Source organism: Oreochromis niloticus, linkage group LG10 (assembly GCF_001858045.2).
Source record: "Oreochromis niloticus isolate F11D_XX linkage group LG10, O_niloticus_UMD_NMBU, whole genome shotgun sequence".
In the NCBI taxonomy this organism is placed as follows: Eukaryota; Metazoa; Chordata; class Actinopteri; order Cichliformes; family Cichlidae; genus Oreochromis; species Oreochromis niloticus.
The window spans coordinates 31,904,604-31,925,371 of NC_031975.2; the positions used below are offsets into that span (position 1 = coordinate 31,904,604).

Below are 20,768 nucleotides of genomic sequence, written 5' to 3' on the forward strand. Positions count from 1 at the left end.
GAAAGTGTAGATACGACTGTATATTGATAGAAAGATTATGTAGCTGTATATAAATATTAAATATTAAATATTAAATATTCCAGTTAAATATTTTAACTGGAATTCCTTGTAAATTATCCTCCTGCACTGCTGGTGGCGCTGTGCGCTAACTGCGAGCTGATGACCCGGTTTGTAAACACTAACCTATCAACTACCCGGATAGCCGGGAGCTAGCTTACAAACGCATTTTTTTTTTAATTTAACCTTTTAACATCTTATTTTTGCTGTTTTGTCAACATTCATCCGTTAATTATGAATGGTTGTCATGGGAATTCGTAGGAGTTAAAATATGCTGGGTTAGCTCACTCGAATTCCCAGTTGGGATCAGTAAATTAGCTTTCCCTGCCAGTCATGGCTTCCTAGGAATACAAAAGGGTTAAAAGAAACCTGAAGTTTTACTTTTTTATTTATTTATTTATTTTTTACATCTGTTTCCCCGGAGGCCATCTGTGGGTGAGTGAATCAGTAACTGTTATTAACCTAAGCTTTACAAAATGAGCGTGAAAAGCTAATTTGCGCATGCTAATCGCTTTAGACTGAGGTCGCTTACAGTTTCCGTCATTTTAAAATATTTTTTCCACTTCCTCTAGCGCATGTACACATTAAAATCACATTTAAGGGTTTCTCGGATTACTTTGGTGCTAAAATCATATTCGGCATAAGAATCATTAGATCTGACTAAGGACGAAAGATTTTATTGTAACCTCAATTATCACCTGGGTGTTTGCATGAGACTTGACTTTTTATTGTCATTCTGCAGTTTCTTGCACAGCGAAGTTGGGTAGCTGGACCACAAAGTTGCAAAAGTAAGAAGAGAAAATAATATACAACGAGGGAAAAATTGAGAAAAGAAAAAATTAAAAGCAATATATATGTATACATATATGTGAGGAGCATGAGGAGCCGTGAGGAGCATGAGGAGCCGTGAGGAAATCAAATCGTGGACCTCGGGTACTTACTTTAAGTCTCCTCTAAAAAAACAGAATAACTTTTTCCTCATTGTACTTGATTTTTAACTCTTTCTTTTTAACTTTTCAGTGTTTTTATTTAGTTACCACTTTCTGTCACTTTATGCCTTTTTTGTTTGCAACATGATAAATTCATATAAGTAAATAAAGACGATTATTATTTTCTCATTTCTCCTGTGTGTCTTCAGCAGGATGATCTCTCAGGTCTTCATCTTGTCCTCGAAGGGGGACCATCTCATTTATAAAGACTGTATCCTTCTGTTCCCACAGCTGAGGACAAATGAAAGCTGTATGAATGGATGTATTAGTCCCCCATTAAATAAACTTTAATTGTAAATTTATTTTGGCAGTGCCAGTCCTCCATACAGTCGGTTATATGGGGACAAATCTGAATCTCAAAATGCGCTTTATTTATTTTGTGTGTAAACATCGACCTTGACCTGACCCACCAGTCCGTGGACAAGCTGGTAACGACATTGTCAGTATTTTCTACGAGAAGGTCACGGCGCTGACCGAGGACCAGCCTCCGGTCGTCATGGTAAATAAATTATGGCTTCTTTTTTATTGAGACACGCATACCTGCTGATTAATGCTCAGGAACATCCAAACACACAAAGTGGAGCTCAGACTTTTTGAAGGGTTTGATTGAACAGTTAACCTCACAGCAGTTAGATTATTGGTCCGTGTGAATGACTCGGACCCCACACGGCGTTCTGGTGGCTGTTTTGGTTCATTTTATTTAGATCCCAATGTTTCCGTGACGTGGTCAGCTTTCCAGCTGCAAAAGCTGTTGCAATGCAGCAACATCTGCACTCTGTCCTGACTCTGTCCAGTCAGCTCATAATTAAAAACATTTAAACCAACAATGAGCAGCTTGTTCTCAGATTTCAGAAGAAGGAATCATTATGTTTGATTTAACAATTACTTTCTCCTCATGTCTGGTTAAACATCTTTTGTTTTCCTGCAGAATCATAAGGATCTTTACTTCCTCCACATCAGGCAGGGAGGACTGTACTGGGTCGCCACGACCACGGTGGGCTCCTCGCCATTCGCCATCATCGAGTTTCTCAACAGGTGTGAGGTCATCCGTAAGCTGAGTGCTTTTATTTGAGGATGGCTGTGACCTCAGACAGTTTGAGGCTCTACACCTGATGGTGTTACAGCTCCTGCTGTCTATGCACACCTGAGCTGACTGAGCATGCTCTGTGTTGCAGGTTAGCAGCTCTGGTTAAAGATTACTGCGGCAGCCTATCAGAGAAGTCGGTGCAGATGAACTTCGCCCTCATCTACGAGCTGCTGGACGAGATCGTGGTGAGTCTCTGTGCTGCCACCTATTTTGCCTTTAATATACGTAAAGATGGACCTAGCCTCAAACCTGCACTCTTTCAGATATCCCCCAGGGGGCAACTCCTCTGGTCTGATTGTGAAGAAGTCTATGTGAATATAAGCATCTGACAGTGAGGTCTGTCGTTTTTCACATCGGACAAACGTATATGAAAGTTTTCCTGTTGGTGTGGAAGTGGAAGCAGTGTGGAGCTCGTTATCTCTCAGGTTTACAGTGAAGAAATAAAAACATGAGCTGTGGGTGGATCAGCGTGTTTTCCTCTTCGTCTGTAGTGCAAATTTAGCACCTCCTGTTCCATCTCTCTTAGAGGGAAACAAGCATTTAGTCACATTTTCTTTTGATGAACCTCTGCTCATGTAAACACCCTCCTCTCCTTCTGTCTGTCAGGACTACGGTTACATCCAGACGATGTCCTCTGACGTCCTGAAGAACTTCATCCAGACCGAAGCTGTCACCTCCAGGCCGTTCAGCCTGTTTGACCTCAGCAACGTCGGCCTGGTACGGTAGCTCCACCTCACTCCACCTGTTCTTGGTTTGTTTTCTTGACATTTAATAACTTCAAGGGGAACCGCAGCCATCTGTCCTCAGGAGGCATCACAGTCACATTTTTCTTTTTCAGATCATTCAAGGTGATTTGGCCCAGAAAAATAAGTACTGTCATAACAACAGGATTAAAAACAGGAGTTTCGGCTGAATCAGGTGTTCAGGACGTTTGCTTCACAGCCAGAAGCTTTGGGCCTTTTTCTAAGGCAGCAGAAAACAAATATGTGAGCCGAGGTCCATTCAGTGCTTTGTAAATCTGCCTTTAGACACTGTCTGGTCTTAGTGAGGCTCTGGATGAGCTGCAGACGATGTTAGAGTCGTCTAACCTGTCAAAGAAAATAATCTGAGCTATGTTTTTAAGGTCAGGCTTCTTGAGTCCATAATGACTCGAGACAACTGCCTGTTTTGTTTTCTTCCTCCAAATTTGAGGGTTTAAGGACGGATTACTCTGTCAGCGCTGGGCTCCTCCTTAAATCTGTGACCTTAAGTCGGTGCACCCAGGGCTGGAAGTTACGGGAAAACGGGTTTGACCTCCTCAGTGCACCACTGTTATCAGCTCTGCTGCTCAATACAAGTTTTTCTCCTCCTCCGTGTCGTCTTCTGTTTCTGAGCGCTCCTGGTTTCCCATCAGCCCCTGTGTCTGGTTTTTGTTAAACATCCAGGGAACGTGTCTGTGCTGTGCCGATAGTAAAGATCCCCAGGAGAAATGTTTGGCTGGTCAAACTTGGCTGTAAAAGTTAATTATGTCTCGTCTTCAGTCTGTTTGACTGTAAGCAGCTCTGTGAGTTAGTAAGGTTGTGCTCATCTGCCGCAAGAAGGCAAGTTTGATTTATCATCCTCACCTTTGTTTTGTAGTAAGAAAAGAGAGTTTATTTGAGAACAGGAGCACCACATTAACAAGATTTACTGAGCAGTGACAACAGCGATGATCAGACACCAGGAGAAACTGAGGGTATTCGTGGTGGAGGTGGGGTGCAAAGCAGCAGGCAGACGGGCCCGGTGTAAAGTTTACTGTTTTAGCTGAAACACTTCTCTGTATGTTTTTGATTTTCAGAGCTAACTGTACTGGAACAGAGACTTCAGAGCCTTCGAGGAGCTTTAATGGATTTTATTTTTAGTTGAAAGTGTTCATTCTGCAGTCAGCTGACAGTCTGCATTCACCGCGTTGTTTACCTTGTTTTTATTTGTTTATTCACGTTGCAGTTTGGAGCAGAAACGCAGCAGAGCAAAGTGGCTCCAAGCTCTGCAGCCACCAGGCCAATCCAGTCCAGCAGAGAGCAGGTAAACCCCCAAACACCTGTGGGAGGGAAACACCTGAGCGAGAAGACGCCGACAGCCTGACAGACGAGTGAAAAACAAGCTGCTCTCGTTTCAAATCTGTGGATGATCTGTGGGCTTGTTTCCCTGGAGTGTGCTTTTATCTTTTAGATAAACAAACCTCAAAAAATGAAGTCGATCTATATTTATATACATGTTTTTGTTTCTGGTGTAAAAATTTTAATTTTCCCAAGAAGATGAGCTGATTAGTTTAAGACAAAGCTTAAAAAATCAACATTCAGAAAACCTAAAGCTGAGGTTGAGGCAGTCGTCGTTTACTGAGATATGAGTTAGTAAAAGTTCAGTTAGGTCAGTTTTTATGGGAACTTTGAGCCATTCGCTCTGTTTTATAACCAGGTTTGGAGATTTGAAACTGACTGTCACATTTCAGTAAATAGTCTGGTCCCAGCTGGACTGAAAACTTGTGTGTGTGTGTGTGTGTGTGTGTGTGTGTGTGTGTGTGTGTGTGTGTGGGCGCGTGTGTTTTCCAGGGAGGGAAGAGCGAGATATTTGTGGACGTGATTGAGAGGATGACGGTCGTCATCGGCTCCAACGTGAGTAACATCAGTGTGAGAGGAACAGTCACACCCGAAAAGCTTAAAAATGGACAAAAGTGTTTGTGGTGCAGTTTCAGACTCGCAACAAATAAGACTGAATAATCTGAGGAATGTGGTAGTGTCAAAAAACACTTAATTACAAAAGATTTCTGAAATGAATCAACCCAAACAAAGAACTCTGTGCAGAATTCCCCCACAGTGGTGAACGTTGGTTTGTGCTGCAGGGAGTTCTGATGAAGGCAGATGTGGAGGGCGAGATCAGAGTGAAGTGCTACATGCCGAGCTGCTCAGGTGAGACTCAGAACTAACCGAAAAGAGGTTCAGCGAGCTACCACACAGGTGGTGTCTGTGTTCAATCAGCCGGTCCCGTCAACTCAGACACATCTGACAATGGATGTGTCTGAGTGGATGCACTGAAACACTGCTGTGGACTTTCCAAGGATCAGCGGTAGTAAAGAAAAGATGAAGCTTCGTATGTTCTCCACTGAGTTGGAGGATTTAAAGTCAGTTGATGCTCGCCGCCGTCTCACTTCCTGGCGACTGATTTTACTCGTTTAAATGAGAGGAAAAAAATCAGATCAGTCTTCAGTTTTGCTGAGATGTGGAGTTGTACCAGCAACTTCCAGTCACACAGAGAAACGCACAGACAATCAACAGCTGTCATTAAGGTTGATGATGTCACAGGTGAAACACGCAGCAGCCAGTCCAATGAGAAAAGGCGAGCCTTTAAAAGGCTGGGTCTCGTTTATTCTGAGTGGCGTTGATGCACTTTTTGTTGTTGTTGTTGTGTTTATTGTTATAATGTGAACAAACGTCTCATAGTGAGTCAATAAAGATAAACCTTTGAACTTTGAGCACAGGTTTCCTCAGTCACAGCTAATCTTCACACTCAGCAACAGTAAAAACATCACAGCCTGACAGCAACAACAACACTGCTAACTTAACAAGCTGAGCGTGAACGTGAACAGTCTCAGGTTCATGTTCTCGTCCAGGAGAACAGCGACCCAGTCAGGAACCATCTTCCTGCTGCAGGTTTAACTCTTTGATGGTTTTGGTTGTTTTGACCGACACGAAATCTGATGCTAAAATTAAAGCACGCAACTTTTAGGCACGTTTTACATGTCACATATGTTGGACTGCTGTTAGATCCCCATACTTAACCTACGATTCAGAAGTTCGACTCTTTCCCCCCAAATATCCTCAAAGAGAGGTTTTGGGGTTTTTTTTCTTGTTTGGCTCTCCTCATATCTGCATGAAACTAATCCAGCACTGAGTGTACCAGTATGACAAAAATGTGCATTACAATATAAAAAATAACTTTTTATACAATAATACTTGTGATTTGTTTCTTTGTCTCTAAATCTGAAGCGATGTCATCTTCTCGTCTCAGTTTGGTGTATCTGTTCTGTCTCTTTAACAGAGATGCGAATCGGACTGAACGAAGAGTTCAGCATCGGCAAGTCGCAGCTCAGAGGTAAAAACACACAATCACATCGCAGACTTTCATCAGTTTATTGTATTTAATTTATGTTGTCATCACAGAGGAAATGCAGCACATATGAAGTCCACAATCTGTGTTCAGTAGGGAGTGATCTGTAGCCTGGCCTACAGATTTTACATTAAAACTATTCTAACCTTCGAAGAAGAAAAATGAACCAGACAAAGCTGGAGTGCAGGAATCTGTGAGTTTGTACCAGTGAAGGGGATAAATAATAGATAACCGTGTTGTCTGCATAGAAACAAGATACAGAATTTGACTGATATTGTATATTAAGAAGAGCAGTGGTGCCAATACAGAGCCCTGAGGAGCTCCTTTGGATACTGAGAGAAAAGAGGAAGAACAACCAGTAACATGGCCACACTTCTAAGTGACAAGAAATTGGAAAACAAAGTTTTTCACAATTCTTTGCAGTTCTGTAAGAATTGAGTCCATACCAGGATGCAGCATGTACAACCTCCTTAAGCAGCATGAATTTGCAGTGACTGTTTTCTGTGTGACTTTATCAGGCTCTCACATCACTGTGGAGGGAATTTCTGTCCATATGATAGCGTCACTTCAAGTTGTTCGTTCATGCAAAGCTCTCTGAGGTCTGCACTTTGACTGGACCATTGCAGCTCGATTGGTTTATTTTTCAGCTGTTCTGTTGGAGATTTGCTGCTGTACTTGGGATCATTGTCCTGTTGACGACCCAGTTTGGTCCAAGCTTTATCTGTGGGACAGATGGCCTCACATGTTAGGCCATCTGTCCCACCTGTATACTCTGGTATACAGAGTTCATCTAATCTATGGTGCTGTGTTCTTTTTACAGAGAAGAGGCTTTCGCCTACAGCCCTTACACATCTGTCATGATCGTTGACTGTTAGCATGCTAACTGAGGCCTGAGCAGTTTTTCTGAGCTTGGGGTGAAGTTGCTGGGACGTCCTGACAGGACTGTCTAATGCTGCAGACCAGCAAACTGACCTTATAGAGGTGATCACACTTAGTGGTGTGATCAGTGATTATCAGACTGCAGGTGAAGTTTTCTGTTACTCACTTTCATACAGTTATTTGTGTTTGTGACGTATGTGAGTGAAGTTGCCCCCCACCTTCTTCAAATCCAACAAATGTGGTATCAAACGTTTGTGCTGGTTTGTGCTGCAAAAACTTTCGTTTGTGCTACTATCATTTTAAAGATATTAATAAAAATTTCTAGAGGTCATCAGAGGTCAACCAGCCCCCCCACATTAATTAAATCAAACAAAATGGGTGTCAATCAACTGTGCTACGTTTGTGCTGGTTTGTGCTGCTAAAATTGTTGTTTGTGCTGCTTCTGTTTTAAAGATATTAATGAAAATGTAAAGGTCAACCAGCCCCCCCACATTACCCAAATCAAACAAAATTGATGTCAAACGTTTGTCCTGCAAATTATTTTGTTTGTGCAGGTTATGTTTCCCTAATTTTATAAACAGTACATGTACAGTGAGAGAGAGATGTTACATCTGTCTTCACTTGCATCCCAGTCACGGAAGCGTTGGAGGTAGTTCATAAGAGATTACAGGATCACCCCAACCTCAGCAACAGGACCACTCTCAGCACTGATCAGCTGTGTTTGCTTTTGGAACTGTGTCTTAATTCCACCTATTTTGCACAAGGGTCAGTACTACAGGCAGAAACCTAGGTGTGCCATTGGTTCCCACAGGCCCCTGGTCAAAGTCACCAAACCAGTTCGTAAGCAGGTACAGGTGTGGCCAGAAGGGTCCTCAGAGGCACTGCAAGACTGCTTTTCCACCACAGGCTGCCACACACGACAACACCACAGACTTTCAGGAATATACAGAAACTGTCATTGCCTACATCCCAAAAAGCATCGATGATGTCACAGAGACCAGGTGTCACGGGTTGCTTAGAGGATCCACTCGCAGGACTCCTGAGTAGCGTTTAAACAGAGACGGTTTATTTACAGATCTTCACCAAGTGTATGTACAGACAGTGCGGGGTTAGTGCTATATATAAGACGTGAGGGGCAGGGGTCCAGGGCTCCAGGGAAAACGGGGAAATCACACACGCGCTCAGTTCAACCTCCCTCTTCTCCGCTAGCGACCAGTCACTCCTTCCACACTCCACACAGGGAAACACGGGGACGGGTCCGGGGAATCTAGGAACAAAGAAACACTCGTTAAGTCTCTGAGACGGAGGCACAGGAAACTTGAGCTAGACGTGTACTGACTAGAGTCTTCACAACAATCCAGCGTTGAACAGCTGATCTCCTCCTTCTAATATACCAGCTGGTCTGATGAGGCCCAGGTGTTCCCAATCCAGGAAGGCGTGGACCGAGGGCGTGAAGCCGCCATGAGTTCCGGCAAAACAGGGGAGAGAAGGAGAGAGGGGGAGAGAGAGGGAAAAAGAGAAGAGAAGGAGGGCTAGGAGTGGAGAGATTCTGATCAGCACCTTGCCGATCCTGCAGGTCGTGACACCAGGACTATCACTGTCCGGGCCAATCAGAAACCATGGCTCACAGGTCAGGTTTAAATGCTCCTAAGGTTGAAAAATGCAAGCCTTCAGAGCCGGGAATTAGGTGAGCCTAAGAACAGCAAGGGCAAACCTGTCACGTGGCATCAGCTACAGCAAAGCTTCAGCGACAGCAGAGATACTTGGAGGCAGTGGCAAGGAATACAAACCATCACAGACTACAAGCCCACTCTGCAGACCGTGGGGAACAAATCCCCAGACAGTGTGTGGAGATCCCTTGCCAAAATCAGTACACGCAAAGCTCCAGGTCCTGATAACATCCTTGGACGAGCACTGACGGACTATGCTGTGGAACTCACAAATGTCTTCACAGACATCTTTAACACATCACTAGGGTCAGGCCGCCGTTCCCACATGCCTCAAAGCCTCCACCATCATTACTGTGCCCAAGAAGTCATCTACCTCCTGCTTTAAGGACTACCGTCCTGTCAAACTCACCTCCATCATTATGAAGTGCTTTGAACGGTTAGTCATGCATCAAATCAAATTATTGCTTTCCCCCAACCTGGATCCATTTGAGTTCGCATACCGGTCAAAACACTCAACCGATGATGGAATTTCAACTGCTCCTTACTCAGCCCTCACACATCTGAACACTAGAGACTCATATGTCAGAGTGCTGTTCATAGACTTCAGTTCAGCCTTCAGCATCATCATTCCCCAGCAACTCATTCACAAACTGGATCTGCTGGGGATCAGCACCTTGCTGTATAACTGGCTGCTAGATTTCTTGACAGGAAGACAGCAGATAGTACGCTCGACAGCAACACCTCCAGCCCAAGAACACTGAATACGGGGGCTCCCCAAGGATGTGTGTTGAGCCCCCTTCTCTTCACTCTGCTGACCCACGATGAGATCTACTACAGGGGTGAAGTTAACCATCTGGCAGAGTGGTACAGCAACAACAACCTGTCCCTGAATGTGGAGAAGACCAACAGCGACTCTGCTTCCTCTGCAAACTGAGAAGCACAAGAGATTCTACCCCCATTATGAGCACCTTCTACAGAGGCACAGTTGAGAGTATCCTCACCAGCTGCATCACTGTGTGGTATGACTCCTGCACTGAGTTCTGCAGGAAAAAATGACAACGGGTAGTGAGAGCAGCTGCACCTGCCTCATCCAGAAGGTCCTCTCCATTACAGGTGACTCCACTCATCCCTTCAGCAGCGTCTTCAGTTTGCTGCCATCACGAAGGATACTGAAGAGCCTCCGGGCCAGAACACACAGAGTGAGAGACAGCTTCGTCCATCAGGCTGTCAGGATGCTGACCATCTCTGAATCGAGAAGGGGGGCCCAAGGGTACATCTTTCGCCATCCTACAATGCTGTGATTGTAGCCATTCCCCACTTTCTGTGAATGGTACTCATGGCTATTGATCAGTAGGCTTTGATTAGTTGTCACTGATCAATGGTCATAAGAGTTTGCATACTAACAATCATGGAACTAACCCCCCAGCACAGTGTTCATTCAGTGGTGCTAGTTTCCTTCACTATGCAAATGTACTGTTTATAAGGTTGGGGAAACCTGCAGTCAGCTGAGACTGAAGAAGTCACTTGGATGAGTGACGAAACGTTTCTCCAACTGAAAATGTCCAGATGAACAGAATCAACCTTTTGGGATTTACTTACCTGGATGATTAAGCACGCATCAAGACGTTATTTTATTAAAATTTTTAAAATGAAAGCAGCACAAACAAAAAATTTTGCAGGACAAACCAGCACAAACGTAGCACAAACGTTTGATACCACTTTTGTTGGATTTAATTAATGTGGGGGGGCCAACTTCACTCACATTTGTGACGTGTTTGTGACCTGATTCACACGAACTGTAATACAGGTTATTCAGAGTTTTTTCGTGCTGAAACGTTGCAGCCGTGTTTTTGTTCAGTGATCAAATCAAAGTGAAATGTGAGTAGAAAGACAAACTGAGCCGTGCACGATGTCCGTCCTCATAAACACAGAGCAGCGTTAAACGTGCTTCATCCTGTCTGCGTTATTAAAAACAGCACAGCTTCATTTCCTCAGAGATTTCATTTCCTGCTGCTGTTTGTGTTGTTGCTTTTCACAGACGTGCGTCTTTATTTTGATATTTATTTGCTTATTAGCTTCATGGTGGATTTAAAGGTTTGAAAGTCGGCACGTACTGAGCAGGGCTGGTTAAAGAGTCCGGACTAGGGCTGCCGTCAGTTTATGGTTATGACCGAAAATGTTGGAGCGGATATGAGCAGGAAGTCGGGACTACTCTGGGAGTCCCCGAATTCTGAAAAGTCTGGATTCAGATGAGTCAATGATGTTTTTCAGACAACGTCATGACCCAGTTTTTTTTGTGGGTCATGATATTGGATCCACATCTGGATGGACTCCACCATCACTAAGGCGAGAGGATATGCAGGTTAAAATGAGGGGGTGGGTGTGACCTGCTGTGTTTGTTCCTGTTCAGGTTATGGAGCCGCTGTTCGGGTCGACGAGTGCAGCTTCCACCAGGCGGTGCGGCTGGACGAGTTTGACAGCCATCGGATCCTCCGACTGTGTCCCAGCCAGGGAGAGGTGATCCTAATCCTACAGTAATACATACAGAGAAAAACCCAACAATCATATGACCCCCTATGAGCAAGCACTTTGGCGACAGTGGGAAGGAAAAACTCCCTTTTAACAGGAAGCGACAGCCCTGCCTGCAGAAAACGAGCTTGCTCACAGAGGAGCTTAAAGGGCGGAGCTGCCCGAGTGCTCACCTGTTGTAGTTTCAGGGTTACGTCAGCAGCGCGCTCTGGTTTCTGTGCCCTCTCTGTAACACACGAGCAACACCGAAACGTTTAGCTCACATCATCAAATCAGACTGAACTCTGAGCGTGTGCAGTTTGTTTCCTCCTCCTTGACTGCTCCTCATCCTCTTCATCTACTCCTCTTGCAGCAAACTGTAATGCAATACCAGCTCAGCGACGACCTGCCGTCTGCGCTTCCTTTCCGACTCTTCCCGACCATCGAGAGAGACAACGGAGGAAGGTAAGACCTTCAGACACATCGACACAAACCACGAGGTTCAGAAACCTGCAGTTCCTCTAACGTCCAGCAGAGGATCCAGTGGTGCACTGTCTCCTCAGACTCCCTTGTTAAAATGTGGCGTGGCCTCTTTAAACGATTTTCATAAAGTCGCTAAGTTAAACAAATATAACGCAAACATGAAACAGGTGAATGCTGAGTGACGCACACATCGCTTACTCAGCAGCTGGTTCCAGGTCCCGCTCTGAGAACAGGGTGATGGTTGTTGTTGGACAGTTGTGCCAGCAGAGGGCAGACAGTCTGAGCAGGTGTTTCACCTCCTGCAGGCAGGTGAGGTTTGATCTGTTAAAGGGTGAGCTCTTGCGCCCCCTCTCAGGTATAACTGCCTGATTCTTCACCTGTTTGTACACTCCAGGCTTCCCTGAACTCAAACTGACATTTAACGGCCATAAAGGGAAAAATGTGCTGGAAAACAGGAAGCAGGCTGCTCCAGCAGTTTTCAGCCTACGCCCTGTTAACAGGCTTTCTTCCATCGTTTCCTGCTGCTTTAGTGCAGCTCGCCTTCTATTCCTGTAGCTGCAGCCGCCAGCTTCATCCTTTATAGTAACAGCTGCAGCCTCAGTGTGAGAGCTGTGAGCACAAAACTCAGTCCAGCATCAGGCTGACAGCAGATTTACCCAACAGGGCTGTGCAGGGCTGACTGTCACACCACAGTTTACTGGCAGTCTTTGTGTTTCAGCTTCTCTATTTATTTTATTTCTTTAGTTTTGACCTTGGGGAGATGAGCTTGTTCACTAACATCACACAGGAGCTCACAGCTTTACTCAGTACCATCATGGTTTCGTTCTAGCTGGTTTTATTAGCTCTGGGACGTTCTGTGTAAACGAGTTTCTCCTCTCTGCAGGCTGCTGATGTACATGAAGCTTCGCTGCGATCTGCCACCAAAGAGGTCTGTTTGCATCCCACATATTTACACAGAAAGCGCTTCAGGTGCTGCGATGGAAGCAGCAGACATGTTTGCTTGAGGCCGTCTGCAGGTGCAGCAGGTGTGTTTGAATGATTCACGGCCTCCGTGTTGGAAACGACACGAACTGCTGTTGGCCAGCCGCCGCTTTAAAGGGCCAGCGCACCAAATTAAAAAGGACAGTTCAATCTGGGGAAGCAGTCAGCAGGGGCTCACACAATCCAGAGGCATGATGGGAAGTGTAGGATCCAGTCTTTTTAGAGTTTGAGGATATCTGAGTCTCCTTTCTTTCCTCTCAGCTGTTTGAGACAAAGAAGGTTTATTCTGACCTTAGGAGGGAAACGAGCAGAATAATGTTACTTTGAGTGAATCGCTGCTTTTGCAGAAAAAGCTTTCTACGATCACTGTAAATCTCAGCGATCCTTTGAAACGATGCCTCCAAAAACATCGACATTTGATCAGGTTTGAGCTCAGGAAACATCACAGGTGTGACTTTAGGTAACGATGAACAAAGCGAGGATCGAGCTGAGGCGTCAGTGCAGCACTCGAGTGAAGAGCACAGCAGAGAGCACTCGTGATAATGACAGATCAGGATGATGATGACGTCATTGTTTTGTTTTGCAGCGCTGCCATCAACGTGTGTGCCACCATCCCCGTCCCCAAAGGCTCTGTGAGGTGAGGCGCTGCCATTCAAACCAGCTGCTGCTTCTCATGGAAATCAGTCTGTATGTAAACGCAGCGCCGGCTCTTCGATTTGAATGTGACTCAGTTGTTGTTCTTCTGCGCGTCGCTGACACCTGCCCGAACAGGAAGCTTAAGGCCAGACGGGAGTTCCTCGAGTCTGTGAGGAAATCGCTTTCGAAGGCCGCGGCTCTTCTCATAAGTGTTTTAAATGGAAAACAACATTAGCAAAGTAGGAGGGGCGGTTCTTATTTGTTAAGGAAAGTCATGGAAATCGAAGTCAGTGATGTGTGGAGGGCCTCGAGTCCTGCTGCAAAGTCACAGGTGAAAACTCCTCCAGTGACGTACAGGCAGCAGTGATGGTGTTGGTCTAGGTTCTCACGACATGTGAAGTCCAACCCAGTAAAATCATAAAGACATCAATTTATTTAAAAGCTCTCAAACACACCGCAGCACTGATCACATGATCAGCTCCCTGTAATCCACTGATCAGAAAGATTACAGGGATGCTTTTTAATCATTCATTACAATAAAACCTCTGGGATACTGATCTGAGGGGCATTTGGCTAGTCTCAGTGTCACTGCTGCTAGCAGGAGGTGATACCTGGACCCTGTGGAGGGTGCACAGGTAGTCCAGCTCTTTGCTGTGTCTCCCAGCACAGTCTCAGGTCCTTAACCCATCAGCAGGGTGGGCATCTTCTGCTTTGTGTCAGGAGGAACTGGGCGAGTGCTGCCAGAGTGACACATCCCAGCAGGTCGCTGATGTGAACGTATCTGAGCAAACACTCAGAAACAGGCTCCATGAGGGTGGCCCTAGGGCTCGACGTCCTCTGGTGCTCACTGCCCAGCACCGTGGAGCCCGACTTGCATTGAATACCATAGAATACACAGAAGCTCCACACAGAAGAGTCCGCCCAGCATTCAGGCCGGGGGGCAGAGGGGTCGTGGTTTCTCGCTCCATCCAGGCCTAAATCTTCCAGCTTCTTGGCAGCAAGTGTGAGCTGAGGTGGTTTCTGTACAGCTTGTATTAATGTGACAAACTCACAGCGATGAAGTTTTCATCACAAAGTTTTAAGAAAAATGTTTCAAAAGTTTAAGGCTTTAAAGTCTAATGTTTCCTCAAATGTCTCCAGACGGCTTTGAGCTGCTTGATCAGCTGCTGAGAGCTGCGAGTGATTGATGAACGTTGTGTCCTTCCTGTTGGCGTCAGTTGCGTCGCAGCAGACGTTACACTGGCTCACCATGACTGAAGAGCTGAGGTCAGTTTAACGACCACAGAGTTCAGTTATGGACGGAGCAGCATTGTGGAAAATGACGGTTACATCAGCTGATAGCTGCCGTTAGGATTACCAATCAAATCATGTCTGAAAGCCGCACGCCGAGATCATCTCTGTAACAGCAGCCAGGTGACCTCTGACCTCCGGCAGGGGTCGTGTGTGGTTTGCAGCAGGTTGTCAGGTGTGAATGAAGCCGCTCACGTTTGTTTGTTTGATCAGTTTGTCGCAGGAGCTGAGCAGCCCGGATCAGAGCGCCGAGCTGAAGCCGCAGAGCAGAGCCGTCGTCTGGCAGATCGCTCGCTTCGCCGGAGGGACGCAGCTCTCGGCGCTGTTTAAGGTGACCGCACATGCCTGAAATATCTGGAAATTTGTTCATACTAACAATCAAATACACAAACTCTTGATGAAGGTCAAAATTTAATTTTCAAACACATAAATGTAATTAGAGACGGGTGACACTGAACCGCTTCCTCAAGCTTCAGAAAAGCGAAGCGCAAACATGGCCGCCATCACGGCTGTAAACGTTTAGAGTGACAAAAATCATCGGGAGGTCGAATTACACGTTATTCTTCATGCTTCACGCCATCTGCTACAGCGTGCTGATTGGTCTGTTAAAGATTTTGTAAAGGACATCCTCCCTCAGTGGCACCTGCCTCCAAACGAGAGGCAAAATGGTCATGTGATCACTGAAATCAAGATGGAGGATGGTGCTGTGATGTCTCTAATCCTCAGAAACAGTTCAGGTTGTAGATTTGTGCTTTGATTAAGGAAAATTCCTCTCTGTTTTCTTGATCACTGATATAAAAAATCACCATGCAACAAGAGCTTGTCTCAGACTCTGCAGCTCTCAGTCAGCACGCTAAAGGTTAAAGTTCATGACAGTCTAATTAGCAGAAGCTTGAACAAGTATGGCGTGTTTTCGCATGACTGCACAGTCCCGTGAAAACGCGCTGATAAATTACCATCAATGTGATTAAAAAGTCCTAGAAAACAGAAATATTAACTTAAATAAATATTAACTTTTAGTTTTACTTCATTTTCACTTTCATTTCTATAGCACATTTAAAAGACCCAGGTACATCGAAGTGTGAAGCTGTTCCACGGGGATGTGTCTGTCAAAGATGATCATTTCTGTTTTGTTTTCATTAAGGGTGAGAGAGTTGTGCAGTAGCCAGTCTTTAACATCACACAGGCAGATGAGCAAAGGCAATAGAGGGGACTGGAGATCCAAATTCAGGGGGAAATAGATTTGGATATCATCTGCATAGCAATGGAAGGAAATATTATGATTTCTGAAAATTTGTCCCAGGGGTAACAGATACACAGAGAACACCGTAGGACTTAACACGGACCCCTGGGGCACACCACAGCAGAGGGGTGCGGAGGAGGAAGAATAATTCCCCATAGAGATAAAGTCCTCTCAGATAAATATGATTTGAACCATGAAAGTACTTTGCCTTTAAGGCCAACTACACGTTCTAGGCTTCAAAGGAGGACGCTCACACAGGCCTAAAGGCTGGTAGTGACTGCCCGGCAACCATCGGTCGCTAGGGAAAATATGAATTGACCGAGCAGTTTGCAAAAGTTCCTGACAGGTGTGAGGTGATATCGAAAACCTCTGCTGCCTGTAGTTTGAGTGAAAGATAACAACTTATCACATGAACATATAGATTATCAACTAACGAGCACCCCCACCCCTCACCTTTGTCTCCCCCCCCTCCCCCGTTTTCAGCTGGAGGTCCCCAGCCTCAGCTCGGCCTCCATGTTGGAGGTCGGTCCGGTCGGCCTGAGCTTTGAGCTGCCGAAGATCACTGCCACAGGGCTGCAGATCCGCTTCCTGCGCCTGTCGCCCGTCCAGCCCGGCCCGTCGCAGCGCTGGGTCCGATATGTCACCCACTCGGACTCCTACACGATCCGGATCTGAACATTTGGATTACCTCAGCGAGAAGATGATCTTACTGACCGATCACAGGACTGGAGACGAGACACGTGACATCAGCAATGCAAATGTGATTCTCGCTGTTTCATCCTTTTGTGACTCTGTGTTTGGTGGTTTGTGCAGAATCGGACCTGCTTTTGTTCAAGCTTGAAAAACTCTGGTGAGAAGTTTCTTCTTTGTGCCGATTCAGTTGAATCATTTCTGCTCAGTGACCAGTTCCACTTCTCTTTGTTCTCCTTGCATTTAACCTTCTAGGCATGACATGAAGTTTAAATTAAAGTTGACCTTTAGGACACTGTGTAGCTCTTTGTTTCCTCTGAGCAGCCTCACAGGATGGATGGATGGTGGTGCTGATGATGAGGATGTAAGCATCCTGGAACTGAAGAGCCAGCAGTTACATTTCCATTCAGGCCTTTATAAACATCCCTGTTTTTAGTGAAGCAGCGGGAATGAGGATCAGCACCTCCAAATCTGAGGCCATGGTTCTCAGCCGGAAAAGGGTGGAGTGCCCACTCCGGGTCGGGGATGAGTTCCTGCCCCAAGTGGAGGAGTTCAAGTATCTCGGGGTCTTGTTCGCGAGTGATGGGAGAAGGGAGCCGGAGATCGACAGACGGATTGGTGCTGCGGCTGCAGTGATGCGGACGCTGCACCGGTCCGTCGTGGTGAAGAGGGAGCTGAGTGTAAAAGCGAAGCTCTCAATTTACCGGTCGATCTACGTCCCGACCCTCACCTATGGCCACGAGCTGTGGGTAGTGACCGAAAGAACGAGATCGCGGATACAAGCGGCAGAAATGAGCTTCCTCCGAAGGGTGGCTGGCCTCTCCCTTAGAGATAGGGTGAGAAGTTTGGCCATCCGGGAGGGGCTCAGAGTAGAGCCGCTGCTCCTCCACATCGAAAGGAGCCAGTTGAGGTGGTTCGGGCATCTGACAAGGATGCCTCCTGGGCGCCTCCTGGGTGAGGTGTTCCGGGCATGTCCCACCGGGAGGAGGCCCCGGGGCAGACCCAGGACACGCTGGAGAGATTATATCTCTCGGCTGGCCTGGGAACGCCTTGGTGTTCCCCCGGATAAGCTGGAGGAGGTGGCTGGGGAGAGGGAGGTCTGGGCTTCTCTGCTTAGGCTGCTGCCCCCGCGACCCGGCCTCGGATAAAGCGGATGAAGATGGATGTTTTTAGTTCTTGTGTTCTTTTTACTGAAGTTCAAACTAAAGTTTAATCTGGTCAATTCCTCCAGCTGCTGTTTATGCTGATGTAACTGGTTTAATCTGACATTGTTTGTCTTTGCTCGTCCTAAAGTTTGGGGAAAAAACAGCAGCGTGACTTCTTTATGTTTGTAAAGACATGTCACGTCTCATCCAAGGAGCTTCTAAAGTTCTAAAACAAAAGCTGGAGAGTCCCAGGTATTTAACCTGTTTGGAGTTGATCCTGACAGTCGCTGGCATGGGTCATTACCATCAGTGGGGGTTAAGGGCGAAACCACCTTGGCACATGTGATGAAGCCTCTGTTTAGGTCACCATTCTTACCTTGCAGAAGTCGATGAGTTAGAGCAGCGATTCCCAAAGTCAGGAGTGCTGCAAAACCAGAAAATCCCAATCTCAAAGCTCCACTCTGATCAAAGCGTGAGAGAGTGATGCATTAACATGACAATTTTATTCAAAATCAGTCTGTTGGCTATAAACTGCTAATGCTACCCATTAGAATTGGCAGTTTATATGCAAAATGTTAAGGCTAACGTGACCCATCTGTCACTAGGACACAAACTTCTCGTACCAGTTCAAGTTCACATAAATTCATATAAATATGTAATTGTACTTTGTAAGTAAATTAAAACTGAATTTCTATTACACCTGCAGTACCATCCCGGCTCACTAGGTTGGATAACAGTCCACAGGACCAGAATTCATTGGCCCCCTGGTGGCCATTAAAAAGAATACAGGTTTAAGGCACTTCTGTATTGGTTTCACTGTTGGAAAACCAACTTTTGGGGCTTATTCAGGATAAAATATTTCTGTTCAAAAAGAACCAACTGTTAGCTCTAGATGAATCGAGTAAAGTGTCTTTGTTTTTGTCTAGCTTCAAATAAACGTGTTAGTCCTTACACTCCAATGAGGAACGTTCTGATCCAAACCTTGTGTTGTGCAGAAACTAGAAGGACAGACCTTTGAAAGCAGATGTTGTTAGCACATGTAGGCAGCACAAGAGCTACCTTTAAGCTACCGTCTCGTGTTCATGTGGAGGGTCCACCACATGGAGTGCCATTCCAACCCAATTAGTGTTAAGTGGGTTATGAAGCCCTCGAAAACTGAGTGAGTGTGTGGCGATGCGTGCTCTGTGACTCCACTCCTCTCGAGTGCGCCGCCTGTTCAGTGTCAAAGGAAACAAACCTCCAGATATGAGCAGCATCCTGTTATTCCACAGGGACCCCTCGGTAATTAATAAGAACTTTCAGGAAAATGGAAATTTTGTTGGTGTATCTAAGGACACAATTTATCAAGTAATGCAATTAGTTCAAACAACTATAATTTTATTATACTTTCCCAGAAGAAGGGAGTGGGGTTTTCCCATTCCTCTTGCTGTGGCAACGCCTTTAGTCTGAGAGCAGAGAGTTTATCTGATGAATGAAAGTTTCCTAAAATGCACCAAAGCCAATAAACCAACAGACTCAGCCTAGAGTGAAAGTACGCAGCCTTAAGCATCAAACTAACTAATATGAGTGTGTTAATGAGGTTAATAGAAATATGGTATAAACATGTTTGCTACTGAGGTATCTTCTTATTCTATCTAAGGTTTGTACAGGGGGGACTCTGGGCAGCCATCCAGCTAACAGTGGGTATACTTTTGATATGTCAAGAAATTCAACAGAATAAACAGCAAAATCTATTTTTCATTCATCCAGGTGACTTTCTTAAGTCTGTGCTGACCACGGGTCTCCTTCCAATAGGTCACGGCAGTCTGCATGATCATAAAACATATCTCATGTTATGTGATGCTGTGGTTTTGATTGTTACACAGGTGACTGAACAAACCTGCAGTCAGCTGAGACTGAAGAAGTCATCCAGGTGACTGACCAGGTGACTTCATCGAGACCGTTTTTTAATTTATTTTGGGATTAAATGTTCTAAAAGTGGCACATGAACAAATTCCTGTGTGATAAGAAATAAGTTGTTTTTTTTATTGTACCACTGCATTCGTGTTTAAAAACTTAAATGATGAAACATCCCAGTTGATGCTCGGTCTTCTGATGCTGCAGCTGATAATATCAGAAATTAGTTGCAAAATAGTTTCAAGTTGTGAAATGCGTGTTAAGTCTGGAAGGAGGTGACAACATCTAATCTTTAACTGCACAAGCTGCAGGCTTAACTTGCAAATGTCCTGCAGTGACGTCATAGGGCAAAAGCCTGCATGTACTTTTACAGCGCACAGACTGTTCCAACAGCAGCTCAGAAGAACATTAACATCTATGGAGGAACTATGGAAGCTCGTCTTTAACACTTCATTTAAATTTCAACCTAATAACTCAAAACTAGGGTTAGGGTTAGTCTGACACTCAGTAACTCAAGAAATGTTGTTTTAATAAGTCCAAATTTGAAGACAATAGCCCAAAATTGTGATTTACAGATGTCATGTTTTTATTTTTTCTAGTGGCAGAGTGGCATTTTTTGCAGTGGTGAAAAAGGGCTTCCTTCAAGAGCAGCCCTGAAGGCTTTTCTCCGACCGTGGCCTCTGGATGAAGGTTGAACATAGTCACTGTGACTTCACTGCTTTAGTCTGTGGGCTCTGCTCCGTAAAGCCTGAAACCGTGTAGTTTATTGGTCAGGGACTTGGATAAGGTGAGGTGAAGCCCAGCAGAACAGGTTGGAAAAATGAAGCACGTGTCTTAAACCCGTGTTCTACCTGAAGGCCACCAGATGGCAATAACTGTGGTTGCATAAAAAGACCTCCAGTCCCATAGAGGCTTGTCACATGATGTCAGTCTACATTCCTCCAGAGTGGTCTGCAATATTTGAGGTGATACACATTAGGGCAAAGTATGTATTCCCTGAATGGTTGGTGAAACCTGAAATAATCTGGTGCAAACCAGAGAAGGGTCGCCTTCAAAGTACAAGCGATGGCTCAGAACCATGCCGATATG

General features: G+C 45.4%; 1 protein-coding gene and 1 long non-coding RNA gene across 7 annotated transcripts; one reads left to right on the forward strand and one right to left on the reverse strand.

Annotated features, from left to right (window-relative positions):
- The first annotated feature begins 9 nt into the window (after nt 1-9).
- Nucleotides 10-16,940, forward strand: ap4m1 (adaptor related protein complex 4 subunit mu 1). Of its 6 annotated transcripts, none has more exons than XM_013267167.3 (16): nt 164-492; nt 1,196-1,257; nt 1,460-1,545; nt 1,975-2,081; nt 2,222-2,318; nt 2,740-2,850; nt 4,099-4,176; nt 4,704-4,766; nt 4,994-5,060; nt 6,190-6,243; nt 11,218-11,324; nt 11,689-11,780; nt 12,682-12,726; nt 13,366-13,416; nt 14,919-15,036; nt 16,432-16,623. In XM_013267167.3, exons 2-16 carry the CDS (start codon nt 1,200-1,202, stop codon nt 16,621-16,623), a joined length of 1,326 nt encoding a protein of 441 aa, XP_013122621.1. In that variant the 5' UTR covers nt 164-492; nt 1,196-1,199. The 6 variants fall into 6 exon arrangements, with proteins under 6 accessions (XP_005465179.1, XP_013122621.1, XP_005465175.1 ...); XM_005465118.4 differs by having other exon boundaries at nt 1,199-1,257; XM_005465119.3 differs by lacking the exon at nt 164-492 and adding an exon at nt 852-990.
- On the reverse strand, nt 8,182-10,314 carry LOC112848033 (uncharacterized). Its single transcript, XR_003221910.1, has 2 exons — nt 8,477-10,314; nt 8,182-8,404 (listed from the first exon to the last, which is right to left on the reverse strand). It is a non-coding gene; the product is annotated as an uncharacterized LOC112848033 (long non-coding RNA).
- Nucleotides 16,941-20,768: the final 3,828 nt, after the last annotated feature.

What these genes read in the sequence shown, in the direction of transcription:
- ap4m1 (XM_013267167.3), top strand. Translation starts at nt 1,200, where the DNA reads ATGATCTCTCAGGTCTTCATCTTGTCCTCGAAGGGGGACCATCTCATT. An exon ending in CGGTCGTCATCGGCTCCAAC is followed by an intron (nt 4,767 to 4,993) that starts GTGAGTAACATC and finishes TTTGTGCTGCAG; the next exon opens with GGAGTTCTGATGAAGGCAGA. An exon ending in TGTGTCCCAGCCAGGGAGAG is followed by an intron (nt 11,325 to 11,688) that starts GTGATCCTAATC and finishes CTCCTCTTGCAG; the next exon opens with CAAACTGTAATGCAATACCA.